Source organism: Siphateles boraxobius, unplaced genomic scaffold (genome assembly GCF_051911475.1).
Source record: "Siphateles boraxobius isolate OS27281-9 unplaced genomic scaffold, OSU_SipBor_1 126, whole genome shotgun sequence".
In the NCBI taxonomy this organism is placed as follows: Eukaryota; Metazoa; Chordata; class Actinopteri; order Cypriniformes; family Leuciscidae; genus Siphateles; species Siphateles boraxobius.
Genome location: NW_027508729.1, coordinates 429,716 through 448,522, shown reverse-complemented (window position 1 = coordinate 448,522; position 18,807 = coordinate 429,716). Strand labels below are relative to the sequence as shown.

General features: G+C 42.5%; 1 protein-coding gene across 3 annotated transcripts in view; it reads right to left on the bottom strand.

Annotated features, from left to right (window-relative positions):
- Positions 1–272: 272 nt before the first annotated feature.
- LOC143733549 (alpha-2,8-sialyltransferase 8F-like) overlaps positions 273–18,807 on the bottom strand; it is a 70,569-nt gene continuing 52,034 nt past the window's right edge. For all 3 annotated transcript variants that reach the window (XM_077225142.1, XM_077225140.1, XM_077225139.1), the window contains 4 exons: positions 14,657–14,801; positions 13,834–13,946; positions 8,276–8,353; positions 273–2,511 (listed from right to left, as the gene is read on the bottom strand). In XM_077225142.1, the coding sequence (XP_077081257.1) occupies positions 2,019–2,511; positions 8,276–8,353; positions 13,834–13,946; positions 14,657–14,801 (829 nt within the window). In that variant the 3' untranslated portion in view covers positions 273–2,018. The remainder of the gene's footprint in view (positions 2,512–8,275; positions 8,354–13,833; positions 13,947–14,656; positions 14,802–18,807) is intronic.

Genomic DNA, 18,807 nt, shown 5'->3' with positions numbered 1-18,807 from the left:
TAATTAAATATATATGTCATTTACCCCTTTTCCACCAAAGCATTTTGAGAGCCGGTTGGGAGCCGGTGCCTACTCGCGAACCAGTTCTTTGTGTTTCGACAGCCAAAGAACCGGATCTCGGCCAGGAAAACTGGTTCCAAAGCGGCACCAACTCTTTGCTGGACTAGAACCGTTCTTTTAGCACGTCATGCTTACGTCGGGGGCTGGGGGCGGGTTTAAATGTGTTCGAAACATCTTTTCTGACCATAATATAGGATCACAAAGCCGGGAAAACTTTTGCAGAAACACGATGTAGTCCACCAATTTAATTGTTATGCTTGAAGTTGGCGCAAGCGTTTCTAGTTTTTTCAATTAATTTTTTTATTGAAAACATTATGGAAGCAAAGAAGAAAACAGTCACAATAAAGAACAAATAAACGAAAAAAAAAGACACAAGACAGGGGTACATAACTAATCAGAAAAGATTACATATCAAGGAAAAGATTTACATATTTCAATTGTTTTTAAAGCCATCTTGGTACACGAGTTAGAGATAATCCCAAAGTAATGTTGTACTTGCACGCGTTTCTAGCTAAGACGTATAGCGACGTACACAGTGACGTAACGACGTCGTTCGCTGGGCGCTCTAGTCAGTGGAAAAACAAACCGGTTCTGAGAAGATTCGCAAGTTGAACCAACTCCGAACCAACTTTGAACCAGCACCAGTTCCGATGCATTTATTTACGGGTTGAGCAGAGAGGCTGTACAGTTTGACCAGCGGGCAGCGGCCGCACACCAGGCCTGCCGGATGGTTTTGCTAAGAACTTGCAATGTATAACTATTATCAGACCGGCCCTCGCGGCCTCGAAACACTACCGGCCCACCGGGAAAAAAATAAATAAATTTGAGTAGGTTGAAAGTTGTTATAATGTTTCTCTTTGCCTTCGCTTGGTGGATGCTATGAGACACTTGTTGCACATTTAAGTAAGCTAGATCGGTACTTGAATATCATATTAATAAAAGCTGGATGACTTGTGTTTGTAATGGCGCTTTTCTACTGCATGGTACGGCTCAGCTCGACTCGGTTCGCTTTAGCTCGGTTTGCTTTTCCACTGCAGTTAGTTCCGCTTCAAAGTGGGTGGGATTATGACTGAATGTTATAGTTTATCCGCTCCTCGGCAATCAACGAGAGGAACGTCTGCACTTCTCGTCCACTGACCATGATTCAGCCATTTATTTTTTGGAAGTTTTTTTTCTACAAAGCAAGTAGTTTTAAAACAGGTGCTACAGCGGTGGCTGTTACTGGCTATTTAAATCTCGCGGGTTTGATGTCTCACAAATACAATGATGCTGGTAGTGACGATTCTGTCTGTCTGACCAATCAGTGATCTACAGTGTTTTCACGTCACATTTTAGTATCGGTACGGTACGCGTGGAACCTCAACAGAGGTGGTACCATTTAAAGCGAGCCGAAGCGAGCCGTACCGTACCATACCATGCAGTGGAAAAGCGGCAAAGCGTGCCGTACCGAACCGTACCATGCAGTGGAAAAGCGCCATAAGTGGCATGCAATAAATGTAAAAAATATATTGTATGGTGGAGATAATGCTGTATTTCTGTTACTACAAATAAAGCTCATTCTGATTATGCAGTGTTAGCCACTTGGTACAAACATGGTACTCGCGGTAAATCAATAAAACAAGGGATTCAAACAATAAGACTAACCGTTTTGAGCTATATAACAATAGTTAGTTTTCTGTTGATAAAGGTATCCAAACAGTTGCTCACCTATCTAATGGAACACCTTAAAGCACCTTTTTTGTTTCCATGGTTTCTTCTACGGAAGTAAAACTGGAAATCGAGGTTAACGCTGATATGACGTTACTGACTGGCGGTGCAATGACACGGGCCATTACACTGGTTAAAATTGTGGATTTCTCTGGATTTAAAAATTCTTCGAAACATTTGCAAAAATATATATTTTAATCCAACAATTTTACATATGTCTTCAACAACCTGGGATAGTCCTCATGCGAACCCTATAAATGATTTTCTCGATCCGCCCCTGGTGAGGAGCAGGGCTGCAGGTGCAGTGTCAGCGCCCCCTTGCTGTGGAGCTGCAGTAGTCGCACAAACTCCTCCGGCATCTTGTGCATGTTGGGGTGCGGCCGCTTCAGGTCGTAATAATGGTATGGAATCGGCTGCTCCTGCAGGTCGCTGCCGAACGGCCAGAATCCGTAAACGTGAACATGCTCACACATTTCCAGTGCAGTGCTGATTAAAAGGAACCCCGTGGAGAGGCGCACCTCCTGCAGGCCACGCCCCTTCCAGAACCTGTCCAGTGTCCGCAGGTAAGAGGGGCTGAAGAACACTACCGGCTGCTGAGGTCTGATTGGCTGGAGGACTTTGAGCGTTTTGATTGACGATGATGTGCAGAACGTGTAGGCGAAGGCTGGAATAATGAGGGAGGCGTTTCCATACACACTGACCCGCTCCACCAACGGATCCGGATTCTTCTCCAGGTTTTTGTATCTACAGAAACACAGTTTTTAATAAACGCCAATGACAGAATGTATCACATATGTGACCAGTCACGGAAACTAGGGACACAAGTCGGTTCTGGGGCATTTTGAGTTATTCATAGATTCTGAGAGTGTAATATCCAAGCTTTCCAACGATGTGTAACATGTGGAAATCTGATAATATTTGGAGAAGTTGTGGCCATTTTAAAGTAGGCACTTAAAAAAGCTCAAAGAGGAGAAAACGAGCTAAAGATTGTGCAGTTCTCACCTGTCTCTGCTGCTGGGGGTGACAATAGGGCTCATTTACATCTCATTTAGATAAGCCATACCCCCTGTAAAGCTCCTCCATGTGCTTTACAGCTTTTTTTACACTTCGAATGAGTGCACTTCTGCCGCACTAGGCGAAAAACAATTGTGCTGCCCCTCTATTTGCAACGTACCAGCAACAACACACAAAGACCAATAATGCCATATAGCCTGCATATAACGCGAAACCAGCAACAACACATAAAGACCAATATGCCATATACATATAACGCAAAACCAGCAACAACACACAAAGACCAATATGCCATATAGCCTGCATATTAACAAAAAAAGCAACAACACACAAAGGCCAATATGCCATATACATACAGTATAACGCAAAACCAGCAACAACACACAAAGACCAATATGCCATATACATATAACGCAAAACCAACAACAACAAACAAAGACCAATAAGCCATAGGCCTACATATAGCGCAAATAGTACGCAACGCTCGTGTGCCCAAAATGTCAACAATATTAAAGTTTATGTAGGAGGCAAATGCCTGCTGGCATTTTTCTTTAAGCAGTCATTTCTGCAATTTTCCAAATAATCACATTTCACCTCCTCAAATTACTGTTGCAAATCTCTTTACACCACTTTCTTATGTGCGTATACACACACAAATGAAATGTCCGCAAGCACATTATATCATCAGCAGGTTCAGCATCTTAAATAACGACTAAAGAGCAAATGAAGCTTAACTTACATTTCAGAAATACGCACGGCAGGCCTTCATCGCAGCAGCAAAGGTCTTAACTGCATCCTCTATTTCGATTCTCCGTCACATATGAAACAGCCAGCCACCGCTGTCAGCGAGCCGAGCCGCCGTATTGAAGCACTGAGGGCGAGCGCGCTGCGCCCATACCTCCGGTTCAGTTTCCCGAGCCCACGAAGTGCGGCGAAAACATTTTCGGTGTAACTGCTAGACGGTTCATCTCGTCTGCGACAATCTTTGCGGCATCCATCTTCATTGAATTTTGATATCAGAGAGAGCTGGCCAGAGCACAGCATAATAAGTAGCCATGTGGTTGACTTGGAGGGCGGGGGCAAAAGCGCTGGGTTATTCAGTATGGAAATACACACAGACAATGACACGCCACGCCCCTACTGCTTGCTAGAATCTCCGAAAACAAGCCGATTTCAACCTCAAAATGTAAGCTTTTAAATATACCAATACTGCTATCTCAAACATGGAGAGGCTTCTTCGTGATTTCAATTAACAGATTCTCCAAAAAATTGAAAATCACCAATTTTGAAAAAAAACTCTTCTTTCTCATTTTGCTCGAAAGTTGTGCTGCCGACTTGTGTCCCTGGTTTCTGTGACGGGTCACATATGTATACACCACGGAAATATGTCCCTGTTCCCTATCTGTCAGTCACGACTACGTTATGTTGACTAACAAGTGGGGAATCACTTGGGAGCCCTTATCTATGAGCAGCCCACATCCACTCATTCAACCGATCTCTCTAGACTAGTGAAAAGAGTGCATTCAGCGGTGTTTCGCCAGCGCATTGCAGTGCACAGGATAAGTGCAGCGATTTTCCCCAGGGCCCTTCAGTCAAAAAGAGTAGTTTTTCCTAAAAGAGCAAACCAGACGACGAGTGTCTTTTTAGAAATGCCTTTCTGTCCGTACAGTGGGTTATGGCCAATTTTGGATCTGCAAGTCTTAAACCGGCCTCTTCACAAGCTCCCGTTCAAGATGCTAATGCAGATACGCATTCTCATGTGCGTACATCCTTATTATTGGTTAGTAGAAATTGACCAGATGGACCGTTACATTCACGTCTCGATTCTACCTTGACACAGACCGATTCATCAGTTTGCCTTCGAGCGTTGGGCATATTAGTACAAGGTCCTCCCCTTTGGCCTGTCCCTGTCTCCCCGTGTCTTTACCAAAGTCCCCTTGCCCAGCTACGGGAAGTGGGCATTCGCATTTTAAACTATCTGGACTACTGGCTCATTCTAGCTCACTCTCGAGATCTGTTGTGTGAACACAGGGACCTGGAGCTCTGGCACTTCAGCCATCTGGGGCTTCAGGTCAACTGGGAAAAGATCAAGCTCTCCCCCACGCACAGTATCTCTTTTCTCGATATGGAGTTCGCGCTTCTCACCATCGCTCAGTTAGAGTTGAAATTAGGGGTGGGCGATATAGCCTCAAAATTATTAGGGGTGGGGGAAAAAATCGGTTCTTAGATGCATCGCGATGCGGACGTGGACGATTCTGAATCGATTCACAAATGTCAAAAATCGATTTTCCAAAAAAAAAAAAAATGTATATATTTATAATGACGTAATATTGACGGAACGCAAAAGACGGAACTCTGCAGCGCGGAAGTGCAGTGCCCGGACCGTCTGTCTGTGGCGTGTGCACATAACAGAGACGCGATGGCTGAGCGCGAAATCCAAACACCCTCCTCGTTAAAAGCTGACGTGTGGAAATATTTTGGCTTCCATGAAGTTGAAGGGGGAAAGGAGCTGGACAAGAGCCACACTAGTTGTAAGCTTTGTAGAATAAAACTAAAATATTTCGGCAACACGACAAATATGAGAAGCCATATGACAGTTTCCACCCAGAGGAGGAAAAACACTCGGCTGTACCAGAGCCGTTTCTCTCTATGGCTCTGGGCTTTACCGGTGTTCAGACGATTTCTGCTGCCTTGTCGAAAAATGCTACCCATGCGCGAAAAGATCACAGATAATGTTGAATCATTCTCTATTGTTTCCATAATGGTGTAAATCTCACAATATTATGACATCGTTTTTTCATTTTAATCAGGGTAAGTGTATGGGGAGCATATTTTGATATTTTAAATGAACTAGCAATTATCACATTTGATATAATAAGTAAAAATTATATTATTATATGAAATAAAATTATAATAAAACTCGAAGTTAAGAGTACAGAATAATGTACTGTTTTTATTTTTAAAACGGTGTGAAAAGTAAAAATTATCATCAAATATTCATTTTTGACCTGTCAAAGTTTCCTACAAGTATCCACAGCAAGGATGCATAGATTTATGGGCGTGGTAAGCAGAAGAAAAATGAGTCTGCACATGCGCATAACCAGTAAGTAGCACATCTCAATGGGTAGCATGAATTGTCAGAACACCTGTTGTTGTTATATTATTAATTTACTACAAGTATGCTGCTAGTTCAGGCACACATTTATTTTCCTGTTGGTTCTTTGCATTGTTAATAAAATATATTGTACGTTAATTCTTTATGGGGCATTACTTTGTACTTTTAAAGCAAAGTATTTATATTCACACACACAAAGATTCAGATAATCGGTTTAGAATCGAATCGCAGGCTTCTGAATCGTAATCGAATCGAATCGTGAGGTGCCTAGAGATTCCCACCCCTAAAAATTATATCACGATATTTCAAGAATATTTGCGATAATGATATTTATTACGATATAGAAATTTTTTTTGTTGTTGTTGAAAATTTTCTTATTATGTTTATCTCGCCTAAATCTTTGCTCACTCATTGCGTTTTTACAATGTGGTAATTTTGTTGTTAAGAGTTTACACAACACAAGGAAGCTTGATTTCAATCTTTAAATTAAATGTTAAATGTGTGTAGGTCTAACACCAGTATTCAGAAATAGGCCTACTACAGAAACATAAAAAAGTAATCAAATGTAAAATAACACCTAGTCTTTTAGTTATGTTTCCTGATTAAATTAAATACATAGGATAATAATTCTCATTCATTACAATTAAAGCTATCTTTTGTTGTTTTGACGACAACATTAATGACAGACGCATAGCCTATGGCTGCTGTCACTTTTACAGCTAGTGCACGGATCCATTGCTGTTTTCATTATACTGTCTGTCACACTGTCACATGCGTTTTATACATAACCGACTGTGTTTATGAGTATACTTACCAAGACCGGAAGTTTTACACAATTTTGCGTTTTTCCCCCCATTAAAGCGATATAATCCGCGAAAAATAACTTTAGTTTCTCGCGAGCTGTAGGCTACTCTATGTATGAACGCAGTGCAACTCTCTCAGAGAGTGCGCGAGTAGCTTACTGGATTTAAAACCTATATCATTGATATCGCGATATGACACTTTTTTTATCATGTAAAAATGTATACCGGTATTATCGTGGACTGTATGATATGGCACACCCCTAGTTGAAATGCCTGAATTTACATTCAGGGGAAAACAGTAGCTCCACTAAAATATTTTTGAAGGCTCATGGGGCTTATGGCATCCGCATATGAGACCACTAGCTCATATGGCTCGGTCTCATGAGACCGCTACAGCATTGGCTTCACAGCCAAGTCCTGAGATAGGCACTCTGTGTGACCATCACACTGATCTGTCTGTTCAGCCCTTGGTCAGACTTTGCCATTCTACGGACTGGAGTACCCTTAGAACAAGTGTCCAGGCATGTTGTTATCACAGTGCCTCCAGAACAGGCTGGGGCGCTGCATTTAATGAACACTCAGCCTCTGGCTTCTGAACGGGACCTCAACTGGATTGGCATATCAACTGCCTAGAGTTGTTTCCCGTTCTTCTCTGCGCCGGTTTCGGCCGTTGCTTCAGGGCAAGCACATGTTGGTCCGGACAGACAACACTGCAATGGTGACGCTTACGTCACCTGTTACAACTCGCCCACTATCTCCTCCTCCAGAATTAGCAGTGTCTCAAGTCGCTCCACACCATTTATATTCTGGGCTAGCTCAATCATGTGGCCGACACGCTCTCATGACTGCCAAAAGTTCCCACCACTCTCTTTCTTGACCAGGTGAGGAAGTTGCAAGCGCTGCCCCCTGAGAAGGTAGAGCGAAACCCTTGTGTTGCTGTTTTAAGCCGTGCCGTGGCCCCTCGGAGTGAATAGGCGTTGGTGCACGGTGCCTCTTTAGCAGACATTTCCAGAGCTGTGGGCTGGGAGACACCTAACACCTTCGCAAGATTCTACAATCTCAGAGTTGAGCCGGTTTCTTCCTGTGTTTTGACACTCAATGTTGAACAATATTGTTGATCTGACTGTACTGACACTGCTGTATGAGAACTGAACTGAGCTGCACAATGACAATTTTTTGCAGGACTGCAAAAAAAAAAAAAAAATCAAGTCAACAAAACAAAAACACCCAATAATAATTACTAATTTTTTCCATATTACTTCACTGTGACTAACATGTCAAACAAAGAGAAATGCATTTTGCATAAAGTAAATCAAGTTTATCTTCGGATCATTACTGTAATCCCCCCAAAAATTTAGGACACAATAAGTCACATATCAGTTCACCAATGTTTCCATTTTCATGCATTGTTTCTTTTGTTTTAAAGTACCATTAAAGTGGTGGTTAGAATTTTATTTAGAAATAGCAATCAATAAAAAAAAGATTCTGAGAGCTTAAAATTAATCTGAAAAGTCTTCATTTAAATGATAATTAAAGCAGTGTTTTTATTGGTGTGTGTGTGTGTGTGTACACTGACCGAAGCTGACTGGGGTTGATGGTCATCAGATCTGTCTTCAGCCCAACATCACTGTCATTAACTGTTGCCAAATTAAACCTTAAAGAGAGAGAAAACATCATATTATCATTTACATTTACATTTATGCATTTGACAGACGCTTTTATTTAAAGGGACTTACATTGCACTTCAAGGTACATATTTTACATTCTTATTAATAAAGAGAAAATGGCCCGATGGTCCACCGAGAGGCGGGATGGAAGACAGTAACGACTGGAAAGGACACAACGAACAAGGAAAGGATCCTAAGAGAATGCAGCTGTGGATGGAGCAAAGTGACCACATACCTTGGCCTGCGAATCCATCAGGGGAAGGCAAAGTGTGGCAGAAACACCCAGAAAAAAGCTTGCACTGCAGCAGCAGATCAGACAAGGAGGAACAGTAGCCCGGTCGAGCACCTACAGCGCTACAGATCCCACCATTGCACCTGGGGGAACGACGGCAGACCAGCCCCTGCAAGTGGATACAATCCAGCTGCCACAAATACAGCAGCCCGAATATCGTGACACCGCAAGTGATGAGCCCAGAAGAGTCACAGCCCAGGCTGATACCTTGCCGGAAAGTCAAGGTCAAATGGCCGAAACCCATCGAAAAGGACGAGTGGAGAATCTTCGACGAGAGTCTGCATACATCCCTCCAGTATGCCCTGAAAGGCAAAACAATCGCTAAGCTGAACATCTTTGGTGACATCTACGAAGAGGGCAAAGAAAGATTTGGAGAGCTGTAGCAAAGGAAGAGCCTTCCCAAGCAGTTCGGTAGACAGAAGAGGGAAATACACCAGCTAGTGAAAGAGTGCCGCCTCCTACGGAAGGCATGGAAAAGATCAGAGGACAACGAAAAGGATGGCCTCAAAATCTGTGGGATTTTGCGAAACCCTATGGGACCAGATCCGAGTCAAACTTGGACTGTTAAGGAGAGCAGAGAGGATCCGGAGACGCAGAAGCCGCAAGGAGAGAGCAAGGTCGAGCTGTCAAGCACGCACGCAGGCTGCTGTAGGAAAAGAAAACAGGGACACTGCACATCACTGAACGGGAGTTGGAGGACCATATAAAATCTCAGACAAGCAACGAACTTCGGGAAAGCCGCATTGGTTCACCTGGCTACATTCCTAAACCACCTGAGCCATCTTCAAAGTTCGATACCACCCCTCCGAAATGGTCGGAAATCAATCAAGTGGTGTCTCGAGCAAGAGCTGCCTCAGCCGCTGGACCAAACGGGGTATCATACAAGGTATACAAGAGATGCCCCATGACCTTGAGGCTTTTGTGGAAGATGATGAGTGTTGCCTGGAAAACTAAATCCATCCCACCTGCATGGTGCAAGGCATTCACCACTTTTATCCCGAAAGAAAAAGACTCCCGAAACATCAACCAATTCAGAGGCATTGCGCTTCTAAATGTGGAAGGGAAAATTTTCTTTTCGGTGATGGCGAGCCGCTTGTTCTGCTGTCTCCTGGCCAACAAGTAAATAGACACCAGCTGTCAGAAGGCAGGCGTACCAGGGTTTTCAGGCTGCGTGGAGCACTCAATGATGATCTGTGAACAGATCTAGATCCCGAAACGCAACAAGTCAGACCATGTAGTTTGGCTCGATCTGGCTAATGCCTATGGGTCCGTCCCCCACCAGCTCATCTGGTACGCCCTCAGCTTCTTCCACATCCCACAAACCTCCAAGTGTGCTAGTCTACATCAACAACTACAACTCTGTGGTACCAACAGCAGAAGGGAATAGCCATGGGTTGTTCAATCTCCCCAATTCTCTTTACAGCACTCTTTGAGGTCATCCTAGTTGGAGGAAGACAAATGGTTAAAGGAATCAGATTGCCAGCAGGGCAGCGACTTCCGACCATCAGATGCTACATGGATGATGTCACCACACTCCTACAGACAGCAGCGTGCACTCACAGACTCCTAAAGAGATTTGAGGAACTGTTGACATGGGCCAGGATGAAGATAAAGCCATCCTAGTCTCGCAGTGTCTCAATTCGCAAAGGAGCCAGGAGAGTCGACATCTACTTCACAGTGGATGGCGAGGAGATTCCACCCCTGGCAGAACAGCTGGTGAAAAGCTTGGGAAGGCTATACACAGCTTAGGGTTGGGCGATATTACGGTAATATCGTATACTGCGGGGTCTTAAAATAGCAACGGTATCAGTTTCAATACCGTCATTACCGGCACTTATATATAATATATAAATATAATTTATTCAATGCCTAAAAATGCTTATGTAGCTGTCATCAAGTGACAGTGTGGAGGAGAAAGAGAGAGAGAGAGAGAAGGGAGAGGCGGTAAATACTGACGAGGCAATTTGTAAATGTTGCAATAAAAAAGGTGACCGCGAGAGATGGAAACACCTCTAACCTAATGTCGCATCTCCGAAACAACCACCAACTCACTGCTGCGAGGATGCATTTTGCCCCGAGTTCCTTAAATAAGCGCATTAGTTAATATTTGTTAAAATATTATAATTTTTTTTTTTTACGTTGATAATGAAAACTGAACAGCACGAGTAAGATGGGATGCATCGGGAGTCAGACATTGACCACTTAATTAAGTTTCATTTTGTTAAAGGCCTTTCTTTAAAGTGAATTTCTTTTTGTATAAATTGTCTCTTAATTTTAATAATTTTTTTATCAACCAATAATAAATAAGAATCAAATATAGCAGACAACATAATCATGACATGATCGTGCGCTGGCGCGCCGCGGTCACTTGCATTGAAATCTCATCATAAATTAATCGAACCTCAGTGTATGTCTCACAGACATGACAGATATCTAAATAAGGCTTGAAATTTCATTAAACGAAACAGTTCAAAACGAAAAGAAATAGGCCACTCGCTGATTATTTAATCCATGATGTGCATTTCTCTCTATGCGCGTTCATACGGAAATGGCGATCATCAAATTAAACGAAACTATTCAAAACGAAAAGAAATAGGCTAGCCTACTCTCTGATTATGTAATCCATGATGTGCATTTCTCTCTATCGTTCACTATGGAGATGGCGATTCGTCAATTTCTTTAAACGAAACAATTCAAAAGGAAAATAAATATAGGCAGCATACTCTCTGATTCATCCATGATGTGCATTTCTCTCTATATGCGCGTTCACTACGGAGATATCAATCGTCAATTTCTTTAAACGAAACAATTCAAAACGAAAAGAAAAAGTCTAGCCTATACCTTCTGATTATGTAATCCATGATTTGCATTTCTCTCTATATATGAGCGTTCACTAGGAGATGTCTATCGTCAACTTAATCTTTGCAGCACTGACAGAAAAGTTGTATTAATAAAAATTACGCGTGTCAACGGATTTACAAATGCACTTCTTGCTTGTTAATTTAATTTAAATTAATTAATAAAATGAATACAATTGTAATAATTAAAATAATTAAATATTATTAATTGTCCCATTTTTGCTCATTTATAAATAGTATTTATATCTACCACCCCCTCAGCACCTGGGTTAAAAAATTATTTGGCGCCACCATATTATAACGGCCCACATATAAAAAATAGTCGAGTCTAAATAGGGCTCCGGCTCATAATTACATTTAATCCCTTCAGCCGGGATCAGACACAACGTGCACGGGTTGGCCTTGATTTTTTTTTTTTTTTTTTTGCCCGATCTGGTATTCAGTTTCTGAACGGTGTAGGCACAAGCCAACAGTTTTGTGATGCTGTCTGAGCCTTATGTCATAATTTTTAATTAGTCACGGTAATACCGTATACCCCGGTAAAATAGGGAGGTTTGACGGTATCAAAATTTGGATACCGCCCAAGCCTAACACAGCTGACATGTCAGACAAAAACATGGCGATCTCCGTGACTGCACAGCTCACTGCTGGTCTGAAGAAGATCGGCCAAAGCCCTCTACCTGGCAAGTTTAAGGTCTGGTGCTACCAGTTCACCCTGTTCCATTGCCTCATGTGGCCCTTAAAGCTTTGTGACATCCCCTCTTCAGCAGGCCTGAAGATGGATGCTAAGGCAAACAATTACATCCGGAAGTCGCTAGGCCTTCCCCGATGCCTGTCAAGGGCAGCTCTATTCGGAAGGAACAACTTGAGACTTCCGCTAAAAACCATCAGCTTGGGCTATAAACTGGAGAAGGAAGGACTGCTGTTCGAACTAAAAGATTCACCTGACCCAGTGGTACAGAGTGCCAAAGTCCAAGTCAGAACAGGAAGAAAATGGGACGCATCACAGGCCTTAGACCAGGCCATAACGCGTCTGAAACACCAGGAGGTCATAGGGGTGGTGCAATTTGGCACACCAGGTTTTGGATGGCGAACTTCACTCAAGCCATGGTCCAAAGCCTCAAGGGAGGAAAGGAAACGGCTTGTGATTTTGGAAGTCAGGAGGGGGGAAGAGGAGAGCTACAGGGTTATGGCAGTGACCCAAGCCCAGCAAGGCAGATGGTCCACCTGGGAGGCTGTCACCAACAAGTCCTTCACATGGTCTGATCTATGGAAGTTGCCCCAAGCAAGGCTAAGTTTCTTGATCAGAGCCACGTATGACACTCTCCCAAGCCCCCAAAATCTGCACCGCTGGTACGGCACACAGGAGCCCTGCCAGCTTTGCGGCCACCAATGTCCCAGCCTCCGGCACATCCTCTCTGGCTGCAAGACTACGTTGACCCAGGGGCGCTATGGGTGGCGTTACAACAGAGTCCTGCGAAAGTTAGCAGAAGCCATCGAAGCACGCAGGCTCGAAGTGAACCGTGCCACCCCAACAACATCACACCCGCCCATCCAGTTTGTTAGACAAGGGGGAGAGGCACTGAGTAGCACGGTGAGAGAGAGGTCCTTGCTAACACCTGGAGGGGAGTGGGCCCTTAGAGCTGACCTGGATCGCCAGTTGAAGTTCCCTCAGGAGATCGCCATAACCTCCCTCTGCCCAGACATCGTGATTCGTCCATCGTCACAAAGACCGTCGTTATGACTGAACTGACCGTGCCATGGGAGGATGGGCTGGAGGCTGCCTTTGAAAGAAAAAAGGAGAGGTATGCGGAACTGGCAGCTGCATGCACACAAGCTGGGTGGAGAGCATACACCTACCCTGTGGAAGTTGGTTGCAGGGGCTTCACTGGAACCTCCATCCAGCGACAGCAACATCAGAGGTGCCAAACTGGAGAGAGTCCTCAAAGAACTGCCAGAAGAGGCAGAGCAAGGGAGCTTTTGGCTCTGGCTCCGTGGAAAGGACAAGGCTTGGGGGGAAAGACAGATGCTAAAGCTGGCTGTGGGGGGCGGCAGGGAGACGTCCCTGCCGCTGCTCCACCACCCGGAGGTGTTCCGGGATTAAAGGGGTGAAACATCAGTGAAGGGTGGGTCCCGGCTGACGACCCTGCAGCCGGACCAAAAGGCACTGGCGGAAGTGCGTCAGGCAGAAATGTCTTGCAGGTGGTCTCAACTGTGCTTACAACTTATCAGTTCTCATATTACCAGGAAGGATGGATGAATACTGATGGATGTGTTGTGGTCCGTATGGGAGCAAGGAATGATGGCATGTATTTACCGAATAACAAAGTCTGCGTTGTCAATCTCACGTCCACAGCTGCTGTTTTTCAAAACCCCACCGCTGCCGACCACAGCACACCGACCCAGACGCTGACCGGCCCAGGGGAAGTCCTGCACGCACGCACACGCAACACACACACACACACACACACACACACACACACACACACACACACACACACACACACACACACACACACACACACACACACACACACACACACACACACACACACACACACACACACACACACAGCATTTATGTGATTTACATAATCTGATTTACCCCACACTTTCAATTATTTTACTTCAATGAAAAGTTAGATTTTTTTTTTGAATGAAAGATCAAAAGGATAAACAATGCAGATTTATTTTTTACAGCCATTTTTTTCATATTTACCAGGGGTGCCATGAATTCTGACCACAACTGTGTGTGTATATATATATATATATATATATATATATATATATACACACATAAAGCATGACATATACACATATAAATACATATAAACTCATAAACCATGTTTAAATTTTTATATCCATGTCATTATACACATTTGGGTCCTCATTAACCATACAGTTCAAGAACATACACACACACACACATTGGGGTTTTGGGGACTTTCCAAACACACAATGTTTTTTATAATGTACAAATTGTATATTCTCTCCATTTACTCTAACCCTACCCCTAAACCTACCCGTTAGGAGCTGTCCTCATGGGGACCAAAATGTCCAGCTCAAATATCTTTGTCTCTCTCACACTCACTCACTCACTCACTCACTCACAGACTCATAGACACAAACCAAACACACACCTCAGGCAGCATACTGTGAAGTGCTGCATTAATTGTGTATGTTTTTGTTTTGCTTGTTTCATATTGGATGGATTGATTGATGGCTGTGTTGCGTTGGGTGAGGATGAATGATCCTGTGGCGTTACAACAAAACTGCAACTGGATTCTGTCATAAACACAGAGAGAGAGAGAGAGTTTATGAGCATTATTATCACATGAGCAGCTTTATCAGTGTCATCTCTGTTAAAACGACCCACTTCAGTTTGCTAAGCTTTATTGTTTCAACAGTTTTAACAGCTTGTCTTTTTAAACACTGTGTCTCGAAACAATAATGTCATGTTTTTTAGAAAGCTGCCACACTACAGTTTTGCAATTGCAATGTTCACCCATTTATCACAGCATTAAAGACAGACAAATCTTCAAACTACATTCACAAAACCCCTGACTCTTCTGACATAATCAAAGAATCAGCTCAAAACCATTTCACCTGTACTCAAGCAATGCAGATCATTCAGATCATACACACATCAGTCAATATATAAACACTACAGATAATTAATTAGACAACATTAAAAAACAGCATCCAGACCATGAGGTTACAGAAACAAAACATTGTATACAGTAAATAAAATATGCAATTACATAAAGTACAGTAATCTGTACTGTGTAAAACACATAGTATAATTAACTCAAGTTTAACTCAAAGAGCACACATTTATCCACGTGAAAACATTAAGTAGCAAAACTGATGACAAGATCTCAGGGTATTATAATAGGTAATGTGCTTTTGAAAATTAATACTGGTGGGAGACAAAGATAAAGACGACAACGAGAAGAAAATTGGGGTTTTGAATACACATACATTATAACTACAGTACACAACAGACGTACTTTATATGGGAGAACTTTCCGCATTAAGAGAGCATCCAGAAAAATGGAGAGCAACTGGAAGAAAACAAAACTAGAGTTTTCGCATTTCATTGATAGAGAGCACGATCGCGTACAGAGAGGCAATTTGTTCTCTGTATTTTTCAACCTTATTAGAAGAAAACAAACAAAACCCTAGGTATTTATTTGAAACACTGTATTAAAACAGTATTTATAAACAGCGTCTAAATTAACAAGAGATAAAGCTTCAACCCCAGACGTTTCCAAGCAGCACAGCAGTAATGACATTATAAACTTCTTTAATTACAAGATTGATAATATTAAGAGAAAAAATAACTATGTAACCGTCTACTACAGTATTGCATCAGGCAGTGCAGTGTAGTCTCACTTAGGAAAATTTTTATTAATTCATTGCTATAGGAGATGAGGAATTTTATAAACTCATTAAATCATCTAAATTGACAACATGTATGTTAGACCCTATACCGACTGTATATATAGCTATATAGCTACTGAAAGTGATGCTTCCAGAGGTCATAGATCCTCTTCTCAATTTCATTTATTCATCTTTGTCATTAGGATACGTACCAAAAACTTTAAAGCTGGCTATGATTAAACCGCAACTTGATCCTACAGAATTAGTCAATTACAGGCCGATCTCGAGTCTACCTTTTCTGCCAAAGATACTGGAAAAGGCAGTATCCTCACAACTATGTTCCTCTTTAGAAAGAAATGGTATCTGTGAGGATTTTCAGTCAGGATTTAGACCGTATCATAGTACTGAGACAGCTCTCATTGGCACTCGTGGTTGTATCTCTCTATTAGTGTTACTCGATCTTAGTGCTGCATTTGCCACTATCGACACAACATTCTTTTAAATAGACTCGAAAATGATGTTAGCATTAGTGGAATTGCATTAGCATGGCATAAATCATACCTACCTGACCGTTATCAGTTTGTGGCAGTAAATGAAGAGATGTCTTATTCGATTACAAGTTCAGTATGGCGTACCACAAGGCTCAGTACTAGGACCGTTGCTGTTCACTCTGTACATGCTACCCTTAGGAGATATCATTAGGAAGCATGGCATTAGTTTTAACTAGGCGCGTTTCCTTTACAAATTTGTGCAAAACTTTAGCGTTTTTTTCTAAATGTAAACAAAAAACTAATGCGAAATGACGGCGTTTCCATTAACCGATGTTATTCGACTAAAACCTAATTTTTTCCTCTTGTGATAAGTCATTCCCAAAATCATGGCTACGGATATTGATTTATATGGTTTACGTATATCAGCCACTGCACTGGCCATTATCATTAATCGAAGGAGACGTGTGTGTGTTATCCAAGCATTAATGGCAAGGAAAGACCCTTATACTCGAGAGCGGCACATATGAGGAGTTTCTTGGAGTTTCTCACTCATTTCTGCTTCGAGGGCTTGATTGTGGCATTTCTTTGAAGTTTAGAATATAGTATTCTTGTAATTCTTTTGTCTTTTATGAATTTAATAAAGTACTCTGTCTCGTATTCGGTCCAAACACACCGCATCATCTACGTCAGGTGACTGTAAATGCGCAAAAAACTGTTTAACTTTTTAGTGAAATTGATGTGTTTCCATTGGGCGTATATTCAATTCGCAGTTACAATTTGCGCAATTTGAAGAGTAATGGAAACGCGGCTACTGTTATGCTGATGATACTCAGCTCTATATTTCCTCACAGCCTTACGAAAATTAAAATCAATTTAAAAAAAAAAAATTACGGAACTGGATGACTAGTAATTTCCTGCTACTTAATTCTGAAAAAAACAAAGATTCTAATTATCGGACAAAAAAAACTTCCTCACATAATAACCTAGATTACTGTCTAACACTTGATGGATGTTCTAACAAGTCTTCATCGTCGGTTAGGAACCTGGGTGTGCTCTTTGATACCAATCGTTCATTTGAAGGTCACGTTTCTAGTATCTGTAAAACCGCATTCTTCCATCTTAAAAATATATCTAAATTACAACATATTCTCTCAATGACAAATTCGGAACAGCTAGTTCATGCGTTCATAGCATCAAGGCTAGATTATTGTAATGCTCTTATGGTTAGGTAAGCCGGAACCGGGAACACTTCCCATAAATCCTGATGTACTTGTTACATCATAAGAAGAATGGTGTCTACGCTAATATTAGTCTCTCGTTTTACCACAGTCCGCCGGATCCAGGCCGTATCCAGACCTGATGAAGGACCTGCGCCTGGACACGACAACAACGCAGTCCTGAAGTGTCAGCTAGTCTCTCCCCTGTGAAGGCTTCCTTCCCTTTACCTCTGTACTGATAAAACGTTGTCAAAATGATTCCAGTTCACATGGATACATGGTAGCGACAAAAGTTCTGTATTATGAATTAAGGCCAGACAAGTAACTTTGTGAGGCCTGCACACACATACATACATATGTAACCCAGTAGAAAACCATTCTTCAGTTAATGGGTTATCTCAATTTATTCATTTTCTTTTTATTTAGTTCTAATCCAGAGCTAAAAGGTGGATTAAATATACATCAAGTTTGACTGGGATGTACATGTGAAAACGTGGCATTAACTAACAAGTTAGGTGTTTCATTAGTTTATGGCTTATGTGAATTAAGTCCCGCCCTCACTGGTATTTTGTGTAAAGTGAGTGGTTGTTCAGGAGATGAGAGTTCCCTTTCGTCCTGGGAACTCCGACGTGTCGTCGGGGGAGTTCCGTGACGAATTGGGATCACGCTAGGGAGACCAATTGCCTTCGAGTGAATTAAAACGAGCCAATGAAAATTGGCATGCAAGATTTGCATTCCGCGACCCGCCTACCAGCGCGGGTATAAAAGGCGGAAGTAAACATTGCGCAATGCTTTTAGCTTCGGAGCCGACCGATTGTGTCCTCTCTGAGTGAGTGAGCTTTAAGATTGTATTTTTCTTACGGCTACGAGTCTGCTGTTTCGGGAGGGGATCTCTCTGTGTTGGTGAGATGGCGTTTCAGCGACCGCGCGGTTTCCTGTCTGCCGGCTGCGTCTATATGCTGTTGATTCAAAAGCTGTTTTCACAGCTGGTAAACGGTTGAGTGCGCACAGCGGGCTTGCAGTTTCCCCGCTGTGTTGCCGCGTTGGGTCCCTGTGTGCTTCAGCACGATAGAGAGAGTACTTTCTTCCTGAAAGAGCAACACGAGTGAAGATCGCGTCCTTTTCAGGATGACGTTTCACTAGTGTGTTTCTGGATGCGATCGTTTCCTGTCCTTATTTGACGGCCACGTTCATTGTTTC